Genomic DNA, 16,027 nt, shown 5'->3' with positions numbered 1-16,027 from the left:
TAATTCAAAATGTATGCTGAAAGTGGCGATCAGTAATCTTCGACCACCTCCATCTGGAAAGCTTTCCGCGGGGTTCTGGAGGCGGGCGGGCGTAGTCCTCCCGATGGTGTCCGGTTGTTGGGACCTTCTTCATCACTGCTCGAATTGTTTCCGAAGTCTGCCAAGCGACGAGCTGATGAATCTCCAAAACGCATATCGTCATCATCGTCATCCTGCAAACAGATACAAAATGATTACATTTATAACTCATTAAGTGAAATTGAGATAAATTGAAGTACGTATCTACTAAATCTAAAAAATCTTAACACCACTGCACATGAATGTACTAAAGATGTAAATATGACTATATTCTAAAACATTAGATCGAGAGGTTTAAAAGAATACTATTTTATGCAATAAAAATACTTTATGCAGTCTTCAAATGTTTAAAATAAATATTAAGAATAATAAGGCTTCAAAAATTAAAACGTTTAAGGAATGTCCAGGATTATACTCTGAAAATACCATAAAAACTCCATTCTTACCTACGTGGGGAATGTGGGCCCTTAAGTGGCATGGTTGACATTTCTAACATTTTTATTGATCCGAATAAAAAAAAATTATATCGACCTGTTGATCATGCATAATATTAATATTTTCAAATAAATTGTAATAAAATGTCTGATGATTGTGACTTTTTATAATATAATACATGCGCCATGAATAAATCAATACAAAAGGAAGTATTATAAAAAAAAACATATTGTGAGAGAGAATGCATTATAAATATTCACATTGATTTCTTAAAATAAATAAAAATTAATGCTACTTAACTAAAAGTAAATAATACGCTACAAAATATAGTTTTTCTAGTCCATTCGCCATCAATAAAATCTAATCTGAAAATAAAATAAAAACGTATATACTAAACCTAAAAACATAATTCCTATGAAAACATTATCATTTTAGTCAATTATTCAACCTGAAAAATAAAAGAAAAAAGCATAGACAATTATAATTATAATATGATATATTATAATAATTCCACTATTTTGAGGTTTCTTAATCATAAATTCATGTAAGCAGAGAAAAAGTATATATCAATTAAATACATCACCATATTCGCCCCAAGGGCCCAATGAAGAGAATAATGACATTAAGTGAATCTACTACTTAGTAGTTATAGGTAAATCATTCGTCAATGGCACCATGGGCGATTCGCATGCATATTAATATTTATTGCTACAATGCCTGTTTAATGCTGGCAATCATTACAATACAACTGCGAATCACTTTTGCCATCCCAATTGTGCCACTGCAGAGTGATTTACCTATACAAAGACTATAAACACACCATTATTTATCTGAAAATAGGTTGACTAATGAATAAGTCAATTTATTTAATTAAATACTATGCATAAGGACTTAGATAATATCAAACTCTATAACGAAGGTGTAATAAGACACTTCGTAGTTTTTTTTGGAGGATTGGTCAACCGATCTTTCAACCAGTATTGGAGAGGTAGTAACAAAATAATAATGAAGTTGTTTCTATGAATTAAAATCAACCTCAAAAGTTTGGAATATGCTGTGAATGAAATAAATTTACCATAATAAGAATTACCTAATCATAACTTAGCATTATAAAAAAGTTATTATATACATATAAAAGAAATCTAGGCATGCATTATTTTATTAGTAGAAATAAATACATTTATATTACAGGTACATCATATTACTAAAATGTATCATTAGGTACAAAAAATATATAAAATAAGATGTTAAAGAATGCTCTGAAAAAAATATTATAAAAAAGATAAAATGGGTCAAATTCATCTAATAAATAACAATGGAAACATAATGATTTAAGAGACACATGCATAAACATAAAAAAGGCATAGAAATAATCTAATATGAAAATTGGATATTAAATTTAATCTACAATTATAGAAATTGAGTCATTGAGAGTAATTTAATCAGTGTCCAGAATAAAATGTTCACAGATATCATACTAGATAATATTGGGTGAATAAAAAGAAATGTGAGTAGTTAGGTAATTCTTTTGATAGACGATTTAGATAAAATTTCAGTAACATAACTCAGAAGCCTTGCACAAGAAATCAGTATGTTTAATAGTTGTCCCAGTATGAAAATGATAATATAAAAGGACGTTTAGTTTAGATTTAGTACACTAAAAATAATAAACATAACAATTGCCTTAATTCATACATCTATCTGTACATTAGTGTATTTGTGTCAATGTCATATTATTGATCATTTCACGACTGTGGACAAGTGGACAGCCGTATAGCCACTACTGAATCAAATTATTCTCAATGTCCCAAATATTGTCTAAAGTGTAATCCCAAAAAGTGTCTTTTTTACCAGATGAAGGGGCCGATATTGTCGGGTCGTTAAGTGGCCTACTTCTTATTGGGTCTATCCCTAGCGATAGACGCGGGGGGTGGGGCCCTCTTGGCCATCTCCGTCTTGGGCCCCGGCAGAGCGGCTCCTCCGCCATATTTTGAGCCCGATCCCTGTAACTGTAGCGTTAGAATCAAGGAAAGAAAGTCCATATCCATGTTGGATATGGTTGATAAATGAAGCATGATACAGCAGAGAATATTACTTTTTTTATAAAGTTTGTAATTATTACTGAAGAGATTTTACTGGTGTGTTGAATGATTCATGAAAAGATATAATGACTGTGTAAAGGAAAAAAGGCGTAACCCTCAGTTTTTTCAAAATAGGTTTTATTGCATAATAACGTTGTACACGTTATGTCCACAGGATGTAAGCTGCAGATACCGATTTATTGTCTAAATTTAGCTAACAATTTAAAAAAAAAAAAAAAAAGAAGGAAGTTAACGTGGGGAAAAACGACTTGAGTAAATATAATTCTTGTTAGTTTTTTTTTAATTAACTTAATAATTAATATCAGATTAAGGATATAAAAACCAAATTATTAATTATCATGCACTTCAAGGTTATGTCTATTTTTGTATTTTATTTTTGACCGAAAACCATAAAAACTTTTTTGTACCCCCTGTATAATTTGATTTGTATGGATTACGCCCTTTTTCATTTCCGCAGTCGAAATAATGAAATAGTATTTCTCATTGCATCAACGATAATCATATCATTTTACAATTATGTAGGTAATGTAAACGTTGGTTATACACATCATGTAAATTAGCATAATTTTCCTGATGCAATAAAATTCTATTTTATATTTTTCCTTCATTTGTTTTTTGCGGTCAACTAAACTTGTCAAAAATGTCAAAATCAAAGTTTTTGCTCAAACTGACTTGATTTTAAGTGGCATTTGTTTCTATCTCATTCAGTATAATGTGTAAATACTTGTCAATATGGAGTAATTAATTATTGACCTTCCAAATGTTGAAAGAATAGTTTAGGGTTACATGATGAATTCCAATGTGTATGCGTTTTGCTACTGAGTTAAATTTGGTTGATTGATTCTCAAGCGATGAAGAATCAACTTGAGAATGAACCGTGTAATATTATTTAATTCATAATTGCATAAGCTTATAATGAATATTATGTATTTAATAATGTTTTAAATCTACATAAAAAGAATGTATAGAATGTCTGAATGTCTGAATCGATAAGAGAACTTAATATGTAATGTACAAAAGGAAAGTTATCATGAATATCGTTAGCGTAAAATGAGACAGTCTACTGACAATGAGCTAAATTTGAATATTATTTGAAATAAGACTTTGTTATGCAAGAGACACACGAAATGAAACTAAAACATTTTTGTAAATGAAATTTGATTCAGCTCACAAAATTACGATCATGTATCATCTCCATTAGAATATTATATAAAAACATTTTTCAAGGATCTTGACTGCCTCACGATAAAATTTCCTAATAGATTTTTTATTAGAAATAATGGTTTTTAGCCATTTTCCCAATCATGCTCTGGATTCAAACATACACTATGTGAATTTGCAAGATGCGGGATTCGAACCCACAATCTGCAATTTCAGTAGTAGATATCGTCGGTGTTTTGTAAAAAGGGCGAATTAACCAAAATGCTACTTTACAGGTGGAGGATTTTTAACTTTCGACATTTATTTGTTTTTTACCTGTAGATGAGTATAAATATCTAAGAAGTTTATAATAAAGCTTAGAAAAAATATTGTCATTATAATAGGTATTATTATATAATATTTTAAAAGGCCTAATATGTCACATTTGCTTTTTATTTCATAATTTTAATTAATTTAATTTTAGTCGATTATCGTTTTTAAGTACTTTCCTGTGGAGATAAAAATTCGCCGTTTTTACACAACAAAGCTAGTGGGGTACATATTGTATTTTCATTAAAATCTCGATTTCGCCAAAATGGTTGATTCGCCCTTTTTACAAAACACCGACGATATTCTGTCACGTGCTCATCCATAGCAGAGACAATATCTCTCATCATTGAATATATACTTAAATATAATATTTTTTTTATTGTTTAAGATTTGGTAAAAACAAGATTATTAGTTTATGAGACAGCTTTTAATTATCACTGTTTTTTATAATAAAAAGTATAAAGATCTTATTAATTTATTTTCATTGAATTGTGATGAGTCAAAATGTTGGTACATAGTGGTAGTTATTGGTAGTGTGTAGCTAAGTTGAAGAAGTGAGATGGTTAAAATGAGGAGGCGTCCTTACATCGAAGTCTCCGATAGTGAAGCGCGTTCCGCTGGTGTCCAGATTCGTTCCAGGAGAGTAGTCGGGGCTCATCACCTGAACAGCGTCATCGCCATCATCGTCAGCAGCAATGTAGTTTTGAGGACGGAATGCAGAAGCAGTTTTATATCAAGGATAAGGTATAGCACAAGGTGTTAATTGCGATACTTATATCAAAGGAGATTAGTTTTGGTTAGAATGACAAAAAATGGTTATTGATGATCGAAAATATGACTACAACACAATTAATAGACAAAACAAAAAAAATACGAAAAAACATTTTTTTTATCCTCACATCCCCATAAGTCCCTAAGATAAATACCTAACTTTAAGAGGTCAATTTCGACCACCTAAGTTCAGTGAGAAAAACATATAGTATTACTCTTTTACAACTCCTAAGCGAAAGAGAGAAAGAACATGAGACGTGTTTCATAATAATATTCATATTAGAACGGCTCCTTAACGTTGACAACTCTGCATTATGCTCTAATAGTTATAATCCTCTATTACAAAATTTAATTAGCTAATTAAATTTTTCTCAACATACAAAAATTTTATATAAAAAGAGAATGGAGCTATTAGACATACAAATATGTTTAGAGAATGATGTTTGGTTGGCTGGTAGCAGCTCCTTAGCTATAATTGAAAGACTTTTGGAATAACCTTAACTCTAAATAAACTTCCGATCAGACAGATTGTAGTAGATAGATGTATAGAGCCCATATCCCGAAAACGAGCGTTATCGCAATAACGCTGTTTTTTGGTAAATCGGTTTAAATTACGCAGCATACACCTATGCATGCACTCACCAAATATTACTTTGATATTCTAACAATAGGTGGCCAATAGCCGTAATGGCAGTAACAATAGTCCAAATTGACCACGCATTGCACACTGTTTATCTGTATTTATACCATAATATCTATGCCTTACACGACACAGTCCAATCAACTTATCTAAATAATGGTCAAAAATGAAACTACTAGAACCCATATGGACGCCATATTGAATACGCCATTCCAATGTCAGATTCTGTCTTGAGTCTTGATTGGGTAGTTTTCGACTGTGGTTCCCCCATCAATTCTTCAGATAAGTTTGCGGCACTGTACACACAATTCGTATTTACAAACGTTCGTGGCATTTCCATTTGTTATTGCTATAAATCTGAATCTATTTGTTATAAAAAAGGCGTGTCATTGATGAAACTAATTATTACGTCAAAAACGAATAGTGGTCAAAATTATAAAACCTTTAAAGGAAAGATTATCAAGAAAATATTCTTTGATGTATGTGGGTAAGTGCTGTCAGAAGTTGTGCAATACATTTTTTTCAGCCGTTAAACAAAATAATTTATTTTCCATATTTTGGGAAATGGGAAATCAAATCCAACAGGATGCAAAATAAATGAAAGACATTTTGTCTTATTGGAATTTATCCCAATAAATGTTGGAAATGTACCTCCTGATGAAGACATCACTTCAAGTGACTCACTTAAAAACTTAGGGTGAAGGATGTTACCATCAAAATCAGAGTTGTACGATTATTTTATGTTAGACGGAAAAACAGCGTTAAATTTGTTACCGTATATTATATTGTAAACATGGTGGTTTATCCAATAAAGTTTTGTTGTTTAATAAACCGTGTTCTCAATTGCTCAAACTACTTTTATTCATCAAAATTAAATATTTTCGATAACGGGTATCTCCACAACAACCAACTGAAATGTTTAACTGCCAATATCTCTGAACGCCGTGCCGTTTTCAGGATAACGCTTGTTTTCCGGATATGGGCTCAATTGTGTTATAATAGAACATAAAAATTATCTTATAGTAATAATAATAATAATAATAAATTAATTGACATCCGCTTGTAGCTTGTCTTCTGATATGTATAATAATTTTTTATAACCGTTGATATTTTATGTGAATTGCCTAATGTTTGCACTATCCAAATTACTGTTTGTGAAAAAACATGGTATCTATGACAGTTCTAGTAATGGCAACATTGCTCTTTTGTTTCTTTATTCAAATCTTATTGTTTTGTTTTCGTTAATCGTTTCTTCTTTTGTCACTGTTTGACAATTAATAATATAGACAATATAACAAATATAATTTTGTTATCTCTAAAGCCTTATAAATCATTATGATCAGTGATAATCCCCAATACAAACAAAATAATATTTGAACTCTATTGGATTTAAATTCAAACTCCATCAAGTATGTACCCTCGATAGTATTAATATTATAATATAAAATAATATATGAAAACATAATACTTACCTAATAAAAAAAGACACTGAATATTTTAACCTATGAAGACGCTAACTCTGCAGTAGATTTTCCTTATTAATTAAAATCAGACACATCTTTGTATATAATAAATAGCGAATGTCAAATAAATTAGTTGATATGTCTTTATCTTATGATTAATGCAATTATTACTACTTCTAACGTATTATTGTAATCTAAATTCAAACATCTACGACCAGCATAAAGAGATTGATGCATTTCTAATAAGAATATGTAAATCAATAATTAACTATTGCTTTTGCATTATGTTATTAAATTGAACCTCAGTTATCCAAGCTAATTGTGTATGAAGGCGGTTCAGATAACCGGACAAAAGTGTTTTTACTACAGGTTCACTCCATTGTTTGAAAATTGAGAAATTCACCGCCTCATGGTACTGACGACCTTATTCAAATCCAGAATAAGTGAGGGCCTTTTCTAGTTGATGTGTTTAGAGTTAGTGTAAAATATTTCCCCCTGAACATTGTACAACTTACCTTACTATATTTTAGTTAGGTCAGATAGATAAATTATGGCTGTAACATAAGTATATCATTGGTGTAAGTGAAATACCACAATTGAACTATTTATGAAAATTTACAGGAGAAGCAAAACACCTTGTTACTACTACTGTGGCTCTACTTTGTAATTCGAATAAATGTTTTTTCCGTTGTGTATTTTAAACGCAGTATTGAATTAAGTCAATAAATAGAAAAATATTGATTGATTCAGAAATTTTAGCCACACGTAATGTCACATTTTATTAAAAAATATTTGGCTTTTCAACAGTATTGCACTTACACTGACGATATGTTAATGTTTCACATGATTCAAAGTTTTATATAGGTATTATTCTGACCAATCAACAAAGTGTGAGTCAAAAAAGATAGAACTTACGTCCTGATCGTCCATCATCTCCTTGGTTGAAACGGTGGTCTCGATACGGCGAATGCTGCCCTGGTGGATGTCGACATCCAGCGACAGGCACTGGAAGCGGCGGAGTAAGAACACCACCGGAATGGGAAGCACTCCGGCTGTTATCATAGAGATGGCGATGGACATCACCCAACGAGGGTAGGCAGTCGCTACTACGGCACCCTGCAAGTTTATTACATGGCAGTTTAAAGCATGTTTCAATTTAGCTATTTGGCCATTGAACCCTAAGAAACAGGATATAGAGGTATAAACACATAATAGTCGACAGTTGATGTCACTTTGTGATCGTGTGATGTACATTTGTAACAATAATCATAAAAAAGAATATTCCTCGGTCTTCGAAGTACTAAATATTTGAGATCCATCAAAATCCTGTTTAGTCAAGGACCGAATGAGCTTCGCGAATACGCCAACAACCATTTCTCACAGTGTTGATATATGCTTTATGATTAATTTGGTATATTTAAGGCTATACTTCAGCTGAGGCATGGTCTAAAAAGATCATGACTACGTGACGCGCAAAACATAATTTGTCATAAAAATTCAACATGCGTCCATTTAATGTTATGTTTATATTGTTATAGACATGTTTTCTTTTTTGAGTAAATGCATAACGTTTTTTAGTCATCTTTACATGATTTAAGAATATATTCCTCCGACGCCATCACAAAACAAATTGACATGCTCACACCTCAACTATCGCTCTCCAATTGGCAACGAGTGCGAAATTACGTCCCACATATTGTTGAAAATTATTTTCCGTTTCACTGATGTATGCTTTTCACACATTTTTAAATTTTCAGACATATCTCTCTATTGGTTTTCACACACAGATAATAATATGTTTTTAAGTCAAATCTACTGGACTGTAGATGTTTGTATTACCTGTTCAGCATTCCATGCGGAGTAAGTTGGATTTTTGATGAACATGAAGACAACGGAAGAAGTAAGAATGCAGAACATGATAGCGGGACCGATGAAGCGCCACGTTACTTGCCAGTATAAACCAGGACGGTAGCCTGTCATCTCGTAAATGTCATTAGTGAACCTGGAATCATCAATAATGCCATCAGTTATAAACATACCACATTGGCAAGTTTGATAGTTTTCACATAAAAAATAACATAGTCTTAGTCATAGCCCGGAACGAGGCATTCAAATGCAATAGGTTTGATGTAATTCTAAGTGCAGTCGAGAAATAGCAACTATAACAATAATCATATTCTTCCTGCCTAATTGCTGTGCACCACAAGAAATCGTACATGCACAATATGTTCAAGGATAAATTGTTCCAATATTTGAATATTAGAAAATTTTTCTTTTAAATGTGTGTGATTTGGTGTCATGTGTCATCATTTGGAATAGGTTCAGGTAGTCAGAATGTTCTCACTAGGCAGCCACGATGGATTGGCAATATCAGTGGTAGGACAATACCGTCATCGTAAAATGAATAACTTCAACTCCCTATTACATGTTTAGGGATAAATGACTGTCATACTTCTAAAATACAATGGAATGAGAAATTATTAAACTTTTTATTAATTAAAATAAAACACAACGTAATGGTTTTGGAACACTTTTTAGTATGTTGACAGCTATTTCGGGCTACAAGCCCATCCTCGTATTAATAGTCCATGAAAACTCAAATATCACAGGATTATCAAAGGAAAACTTCAAAAACCATTTTACTTGGAATTCTTATGTAAAAATCAGTTCAAGTTAGAAACATATTTAATTCATATAATTTAATAATGAACAGGACCTGTTTCGTCTGCTTAGAAGGACATTAGTGACAACTATCTATACAAATAGCTTTTTAAAAAATATTGAAAACATCCGAATATGTATCAATACTCTTTTAGTTAGTAGTGAAGTTATATGTAAAACTATAGAAAACAAACCATAACTCCAATTCGACTAAAATGTATCTCAGGTTACTCAGTAAAGTTTACGAGGGTATTTTATAAGCTTTTTATTAATAATTTTATAGCTAGGGAAGAAAGTTGTGTGTTGGATATCAAAAGTATGGAGAAATAATGCTAAGAAGATGATTACAATTAAAGAGAGGCCGATAATATCCGACCTCGTGAAAAGATAATGAAACGAGAAACAACTGCTTCATAACTATATTGATATTAATTTTCAGTTTAAAAAAAGTTTCATTAGAAATGTAATAAAAATGTCTAACCTTTCATGTCCATATACGTATATAACGGAGATCATTTCCATGAGAGCAACCACCACCAGGCCGATGGTTCCAGCAAAGGAGTCGAAGAGTTTGAGCCAGTACTCGCCCGCACCAGTTGTAAAGATCAGACCCACGAAGAAGCAGAACACGCAAACGGCACCTATAGTTTAGGGGAAGTCCAATTAAGTTGATATTAGTTATAATAATTATTCAACAGACTTAGGTAAAATATCACGATTTCTGAGCGAAAATTACATATTTATTGTTGGAAGACACAACCACTAATCAGAGTGTGCTGTGATTGCCACAGACTGCGAGCTGCATTTCTCATAGGTACTGTCTGTGGGTGATAATGGCATACGCTGCGTCGAATATATGAGGCAGACTACAGTAGTGGTCGACTCTTGACTTATGGAAGCCACTTGGTTGGATTTGCAATATATTTCAGATGGGTCACATCCACAAATTTGACATGACTGCAAGACGTCGACTTTGTTTGCATGCAATATAGTTGAAAGCACTTTGCATGAATATCGCTCATGTATGCAGTGCAAAAAGTTGCCACCACCACTTACAGAATCCATACTATTTATAGTACGCTAGTTACTTTCCAAGATAGTTAAAGGCCTAGCAGACTGCGTAGAGACAAATCATAATGATGCGACATTTCAGGTTAAGAAACATCCTTCCAATAGTCATCGAAGAAACACTGCATTAGTATTTTTCTAATTAATTGATAAAAGGTATTCAATTTCAACCTATTTCTTATATTCTTAAGTGACAATGCAATATCATTATTTCTTTGTCTATGATGTTTACATAAAATTTATATGAAATATTATGAATTAGATTTTTAATTATTTTTTTATATTGATTGACTTAAATACCTGTGACATACTGCTTCTTGATCCTCTTGAAAATATCAATATCGAAAATCGTGCACAGCATGCCTTCGAGGATTCCGATCTGAGATCCCAGTCCCAACGATAGAAGCATCATAAAGAAGATGATGGACCAGAAAGGCGCTCCGGGCAGCTCAACAATGGCTTGCGTGAACACGATAAAAGCCAGACCGGTTCCTTCCGCAGCCTGGATATAAAACAGAATAAAATCAGTTTACGATCCAAAGATATTGAAGAAACACATTCTGTTATGCTATTATTACATAAAATCTAATGAAACACCCGTACACATTCAATACGTAATTTCACACAGTGTGTAACTTCTAATACCTGTCAAAATCATATGGAATGGAATGTTAAAAACTTTCTGACCGTTTAATAAGAGTGTGAAATGTCTGGGTATGGGGAATATTCATGGAAAAGTGCGGTATTCTGCGTGTGGGGTAATTGTGGAAGTCAGTGGTACCTACTAGATTTTGTTAACCACGCCCCCTCCTGCCACCTTAAAAATCAATAAAAAACATTACGGATTTTCTTTTCAAAATGGACCACCCCCCTAAACCATTTTTTCTGTGTGCAACAAGGATAATACCGATTAGAATTTGTATAAAAATGCGTTGTCCTTTTTTTGCTACCATTTTCATACGTTCAGGCTGCATCTATAGAGGCTTGTACAGACATTCAGTTATTTAAATTTGAAGCACAAAAACGTTGTTTGCCACAATTTTTGACGTATCATATTCTTTATAATTATGGGACCAAATCGAAGAAATATATTCCAGAAATGGATGGACGCACAAGAAACACTTTCCATTAGTAGTGACTTAGTGAATACTTACATTATCCAATTGTTTGGAGAGACTGCAAACTTCTAGTCCCCACGCCACCATTGTGTTGTTGTCGAGCTTCCCCAATTCCTTCTCGTACACCTCCATGGACACGTTACGGCTGGGGATCACATGGTGGTCGAACATGCGTAGTTTATTACTGTAACATATAAATAACTGTAAGTAAAAATTGAAATGCACAAATAAAGCCCGCAGCAATAATCAAAGGAAACAGGATATGGGGTCAACAAGAACTTCAGGGTAGGTACATGAAAGTACGGTTAATGATGCTATGATAGTTTGATTTCATAATTTGATTAGGGGTCATTCATATATGATGTAACACCCTAATCGGGAGTGAAGGGATATAATGGGATATCCCAAAATTGACAAAATATAAACATTTTTTTTCTGAGAAAAAAATATTTTGTAAAAACATTGTCACTAAAGGTTTAAGAGAAATGCTGTTGTTTCATTATTAGAACATAAAAATTGAGGCCGTTTGATGTTTGGTTACTATCTTTGGGGTTCTACCGACTTCTGTACTTTGTTTTTCAAGTTCCAGAGAGTGGAAAATATTTCTTTGCGAAGATATGTTGTTGCAAATGGCAGCAGCATTTTTATCGCTTCCTCTTGTGCAATTTTGATAGCATGTCTTAACATCCAAAAAATGACTCAGTGACTCTGCCAATTCTTTGGGCCATTCTGCCACATCAATTCCACAGTTGAAAAAATCACAACCTGAACTTATATATCTAGTGAAACTTCATTATCCCCATTTACATTTTTACCCAATTTGGGGTAATTTATGACTGACAATTCCCCATCCTTGCTCTAAACTGATTACACATACATAAATCTGCCTTAAAAATTGTACACCTATAACTACACAGTATAACTATAACTATATGTTCTGAATGACACGTCATATGTATGTGAGGTGAAACGATGACAGCAAGGGGATGGGGATTTGCAATTCTTCAGGTGATCACTATGACGTATTAGCCAGAATATAGATGGTGTAAACAAAGTAAAATTACCATTTTCGGCCTATTTCAGATCATATTGAAAAACTTTCTACAAGTAATGATTTTTAGCCATAAATATGGACACTCTAATATGCTTGGAATCGAAACAGAATGTCAATTTTCCAGATGCAGGATTCAAACCTGCAATCCACTGCTTCTGAAGTACTGATTCTGCCATGTTCATTTATCATTTAAAAATCAACATTGGATCGCGTTGGAAACATGGTTTAATGAAATTATCGACTATGTTTTAATAGGTATAAAAAATTAACCCTTTATAATTGGTAGCTGCCCTGAGGTGTATTGAATCCGATAACCCAGATGCTTAATCTGATAAGAAAATTAATGTGCGTTTGAGTAGGGTTAATTTGATGTTTCATTAAATCATTACATTAGACCCCTCCCTTGAAATGAAATCGGTGGCTTACAAACTAATTTGAATCATATTCATATTAACGAAATTACTAATACACTAAAGGTTCTATGCATAGTCACATAATATGTAAATAAGTGGGTTTATGCGTTATGCATTATTTGAAATGTGAATGTAGGGGATCGCCAACCGAGGGTGTTGGGGATGAGCAATGCCTAAGTGGCAAGATACCCGTGAAACACTATATTATTTGTTCTGACCTCAAACTTATTAAATATAAAAATATTGAAGTCAATTACATAAACTGAATCTGAATATGAAGTACCTAGAGTTTTTACAAAAATATGTTAAACTTGAAATCCTTTTATTTTATAATGAATTGAGCTTTAGTATGGTCACAGAAAGCTTTACGATTGAAAGTTTGCTGACTAATAGAGCATTATAGTCATTCAATCTCTTTGATAAAATATTACTTACATATCAATGCACTTGTCTACATTGGTCATAGCCTTGAAGCCAAGAATGGCGAAGATGACGACGCTGGCATAGATGGCAGTGATTGCATTGCAGACGCTCACCAGGATGACGTCCCGCACGCAGTTGTTCTTGGGAGGGTTGTAAGAGCCAAATGCAATCAGTGAACCAAACGCGAGCCCGAAGGAGTAGAAGACTTGCGTCGCCGCATCCAACCAGACCGTCGGATCCAAGAGTTTTTCCACCTGCAGGAAAAAATATTATTTTAACTTGTGACTAAGGAATGTAATCAACCGTCACTACAAACATGTTTTCCATGAAATAGATAAGGTAGTAACTTCATCAAAGAATAATATTAAAATAAAAAATATGCGTAAAAATATAATCTATACAATGTAAAAACATTCTGACATGACGTATTGTTAAAACCGTTTATCGTAGAGGCAAATTTTAATCAAGGGTAGGTACATCTACGCATCTAAAATTGCTAATGTAAATAACATGAATGAAACGAACTAGGTATGTTTAACCTTCCCTTTACTATGCTAATAAATTTTGTCCGTTTCAGTAATATCACCTTGGGTTACCGTATGAGATAGACATTAATATAACAGTAGATAAAAGGTAAATGCCTATTCTGACAACATATATAAATCTAATAAGGCTTCATTATTAATCACTATTTTATTTATAAAATTATCAAAAAAACATCAAAAATTAATTACAATCTTACAAGTATTTCTATACATTCTTACAACCTACAAAAAGGCTGGTCATAATACTATCTCTATCTCTTTTTCACAATAAGTGAGTATGTCTCTCTTTGTCGCATATACTTTTAGATAATATATTTGTTTTGATCATAATGAAATGCGACGCTCTGTTTGCAATGTGTATTTAGAATTTACGACAGGTAATCAATGACATCTGACAGATGTCTGGCAATTATAATATGTATTTACCAGATAAAGGTAACATTTTAATTAGATCTAACATTAATGATTCCAGGAATAGCTAAAATATGACTATAACAAAGTGCATATTATCTGAAATATTTTCAGTTTAATGGGCTGGGTGACCTATGGTGGCATTACATAAGCGGGATTAAAGATTGTTCATTTTCAGATTTTACGGTGGAAATTAAAAAGTTTGCTCCATTCACGCAAATGTTACATTGCGCCGTGTATAAATTCGTTAGAAGGCAACTTTTTATCGGTACACTAGCATTTCGGTAAGACATTTTGGCAGCGAAACACGTTGGAGCATTGCTAATTGAGTAATAACAATTAAAAAAAGTATTTTTGGCACCATTCCGAATGACTGGATCGATAATAGGTTCGCCAGATTTTCCTAATGTTCCGTAGAGAAAAATCAGTGATCTGGTTAATACCATTAATGCAAACATAATTTAGGCCTGAATTTACCATACAACCAAAGCGGCTTATAGCACAGGGGCCCAGGTCTGAAAAATAAATTAATTGCCTACACTACAGGTTTCCCAAAATTTTCCTGCGATGGAACGTTTCGCAAATCCTGAAATTTTAATGGTACACCTGCTTATTCTGTAGGGATAGGTAAATAATACATAATCAATAAATTATTAAAAAAAAAAACAGAAAAAAAACTTTAAAAACTTTAAACTTAAACTTTTAACTTTAATACTTTTAAAACATAATACATAAATAATTACAAGATAAAAAGAACTTTTTATACACAACGTTTTTAAATTTTCGGTTGAATCATATAATCTTGACTTGACTAGCTTAAACGATCAAAAAAATGTGTACTTGGCATGTCATATTGATTTCCATAGTAACGCATGTATATATTAATAATTTAGTTGCTAGGACCCCAGACCCCTAGCAACCAATAATGATGTCGAAATAACTTTTCATACAAAACAGAATTAACTGAAAATGAATTCAATTCTACTTAAAGATGGCTAAAAGTATTAAAAAAATGCATTGGCATCGTGTTCTGATATATTCTAAAAGTTTCAAATGTCTATCTAGTCAGGAAGTTAGTTAAAAATCGATTGCAAGATTTGTACCAGACAAAGAACCACCGGACAAATAATAATACTACCTAAGAAAAACGTTTGAAAAAAAAACGTTGTAAAATAATATAAGTGAATAAAATTCTTAATGATTTCGATGATTTTGGGTCCTTGAATTGCAAATATTCTTGATATCAGGCACAATATTAGTGAATTCTTATATATTATGGTGCTGATAAAAATTTGTTCAATACGCAGGTGCGTGACCGGTGTTGCTATCATAATAGTGTTTTGTAAAAGATATTCCCCACTCAGTACAGTTATTT

The 16,027-nt window shown here is 32.5% G+C and overlaps 1 protein-coding gene across 1 annotated transcript in view; it reads right to left on the bottom strand.

The window, feature by feature from the left end:
• Nucleotides 1-29: 29 nt before the first annotated feature.
• LOC147077978 (sodium-dependent neutral amino acid transporter B(0)AT3) overlaps nt 30-16,027 on the bottom strand; it is a 103,291-nt gene continuing 87,293 nt past the window's right edge. Inside the window, exons 5-11 of the mRNA XM_085940188.1 lie at nt 13,709-13,950; nt 11,843-11,990; nt 10,989-11,190; nt 10,102-10,261; nt 8,799-8,961; nt 7,875-8,075; nt 30-212 (exon numbers count right to left, since the gene is read on the bottom strand). Of these exons, the coding sequence (XP_085796314.1) occupies nt 30-212; nt 7,875-8,075; nt 8,799-8,961; nt 10,102-10,261; nt 10,989-11,190; nt 11,843-11,990; nt 13,709-13,950 (1,299 nt within the window). The remainder of the gene's footprint in view (nt 213-7,874; nt 8,076-8,798; nt 8,962-10,101; nt 10,262-10,988; nt 11,191-11,842; nt 11,991-13,708; nt 13,951-16,027) is intronic.

Source organism: Rhyacophila brunnea, unplaced genomic scaffold, assembly GCF_057557595.1.
Source record: "Rhyacophila brunnea isolate RB1 unplaced genomic scaffold, BYU_Rbru_1.0 scaffold_12, whole genome shotgun sequence".
NCBI classification, from domain to species: Eukaryota; Metazoa; Arthropoda; class Insecta; order Trichoptera; family Rhyacophilidae; genus Rhyacophila; species Rhyacophila brunnea.
Note: the sequence above shows the minus strand (reverse complement) of the source record. Positions and strands in the feature narration are given on the sequence as shown.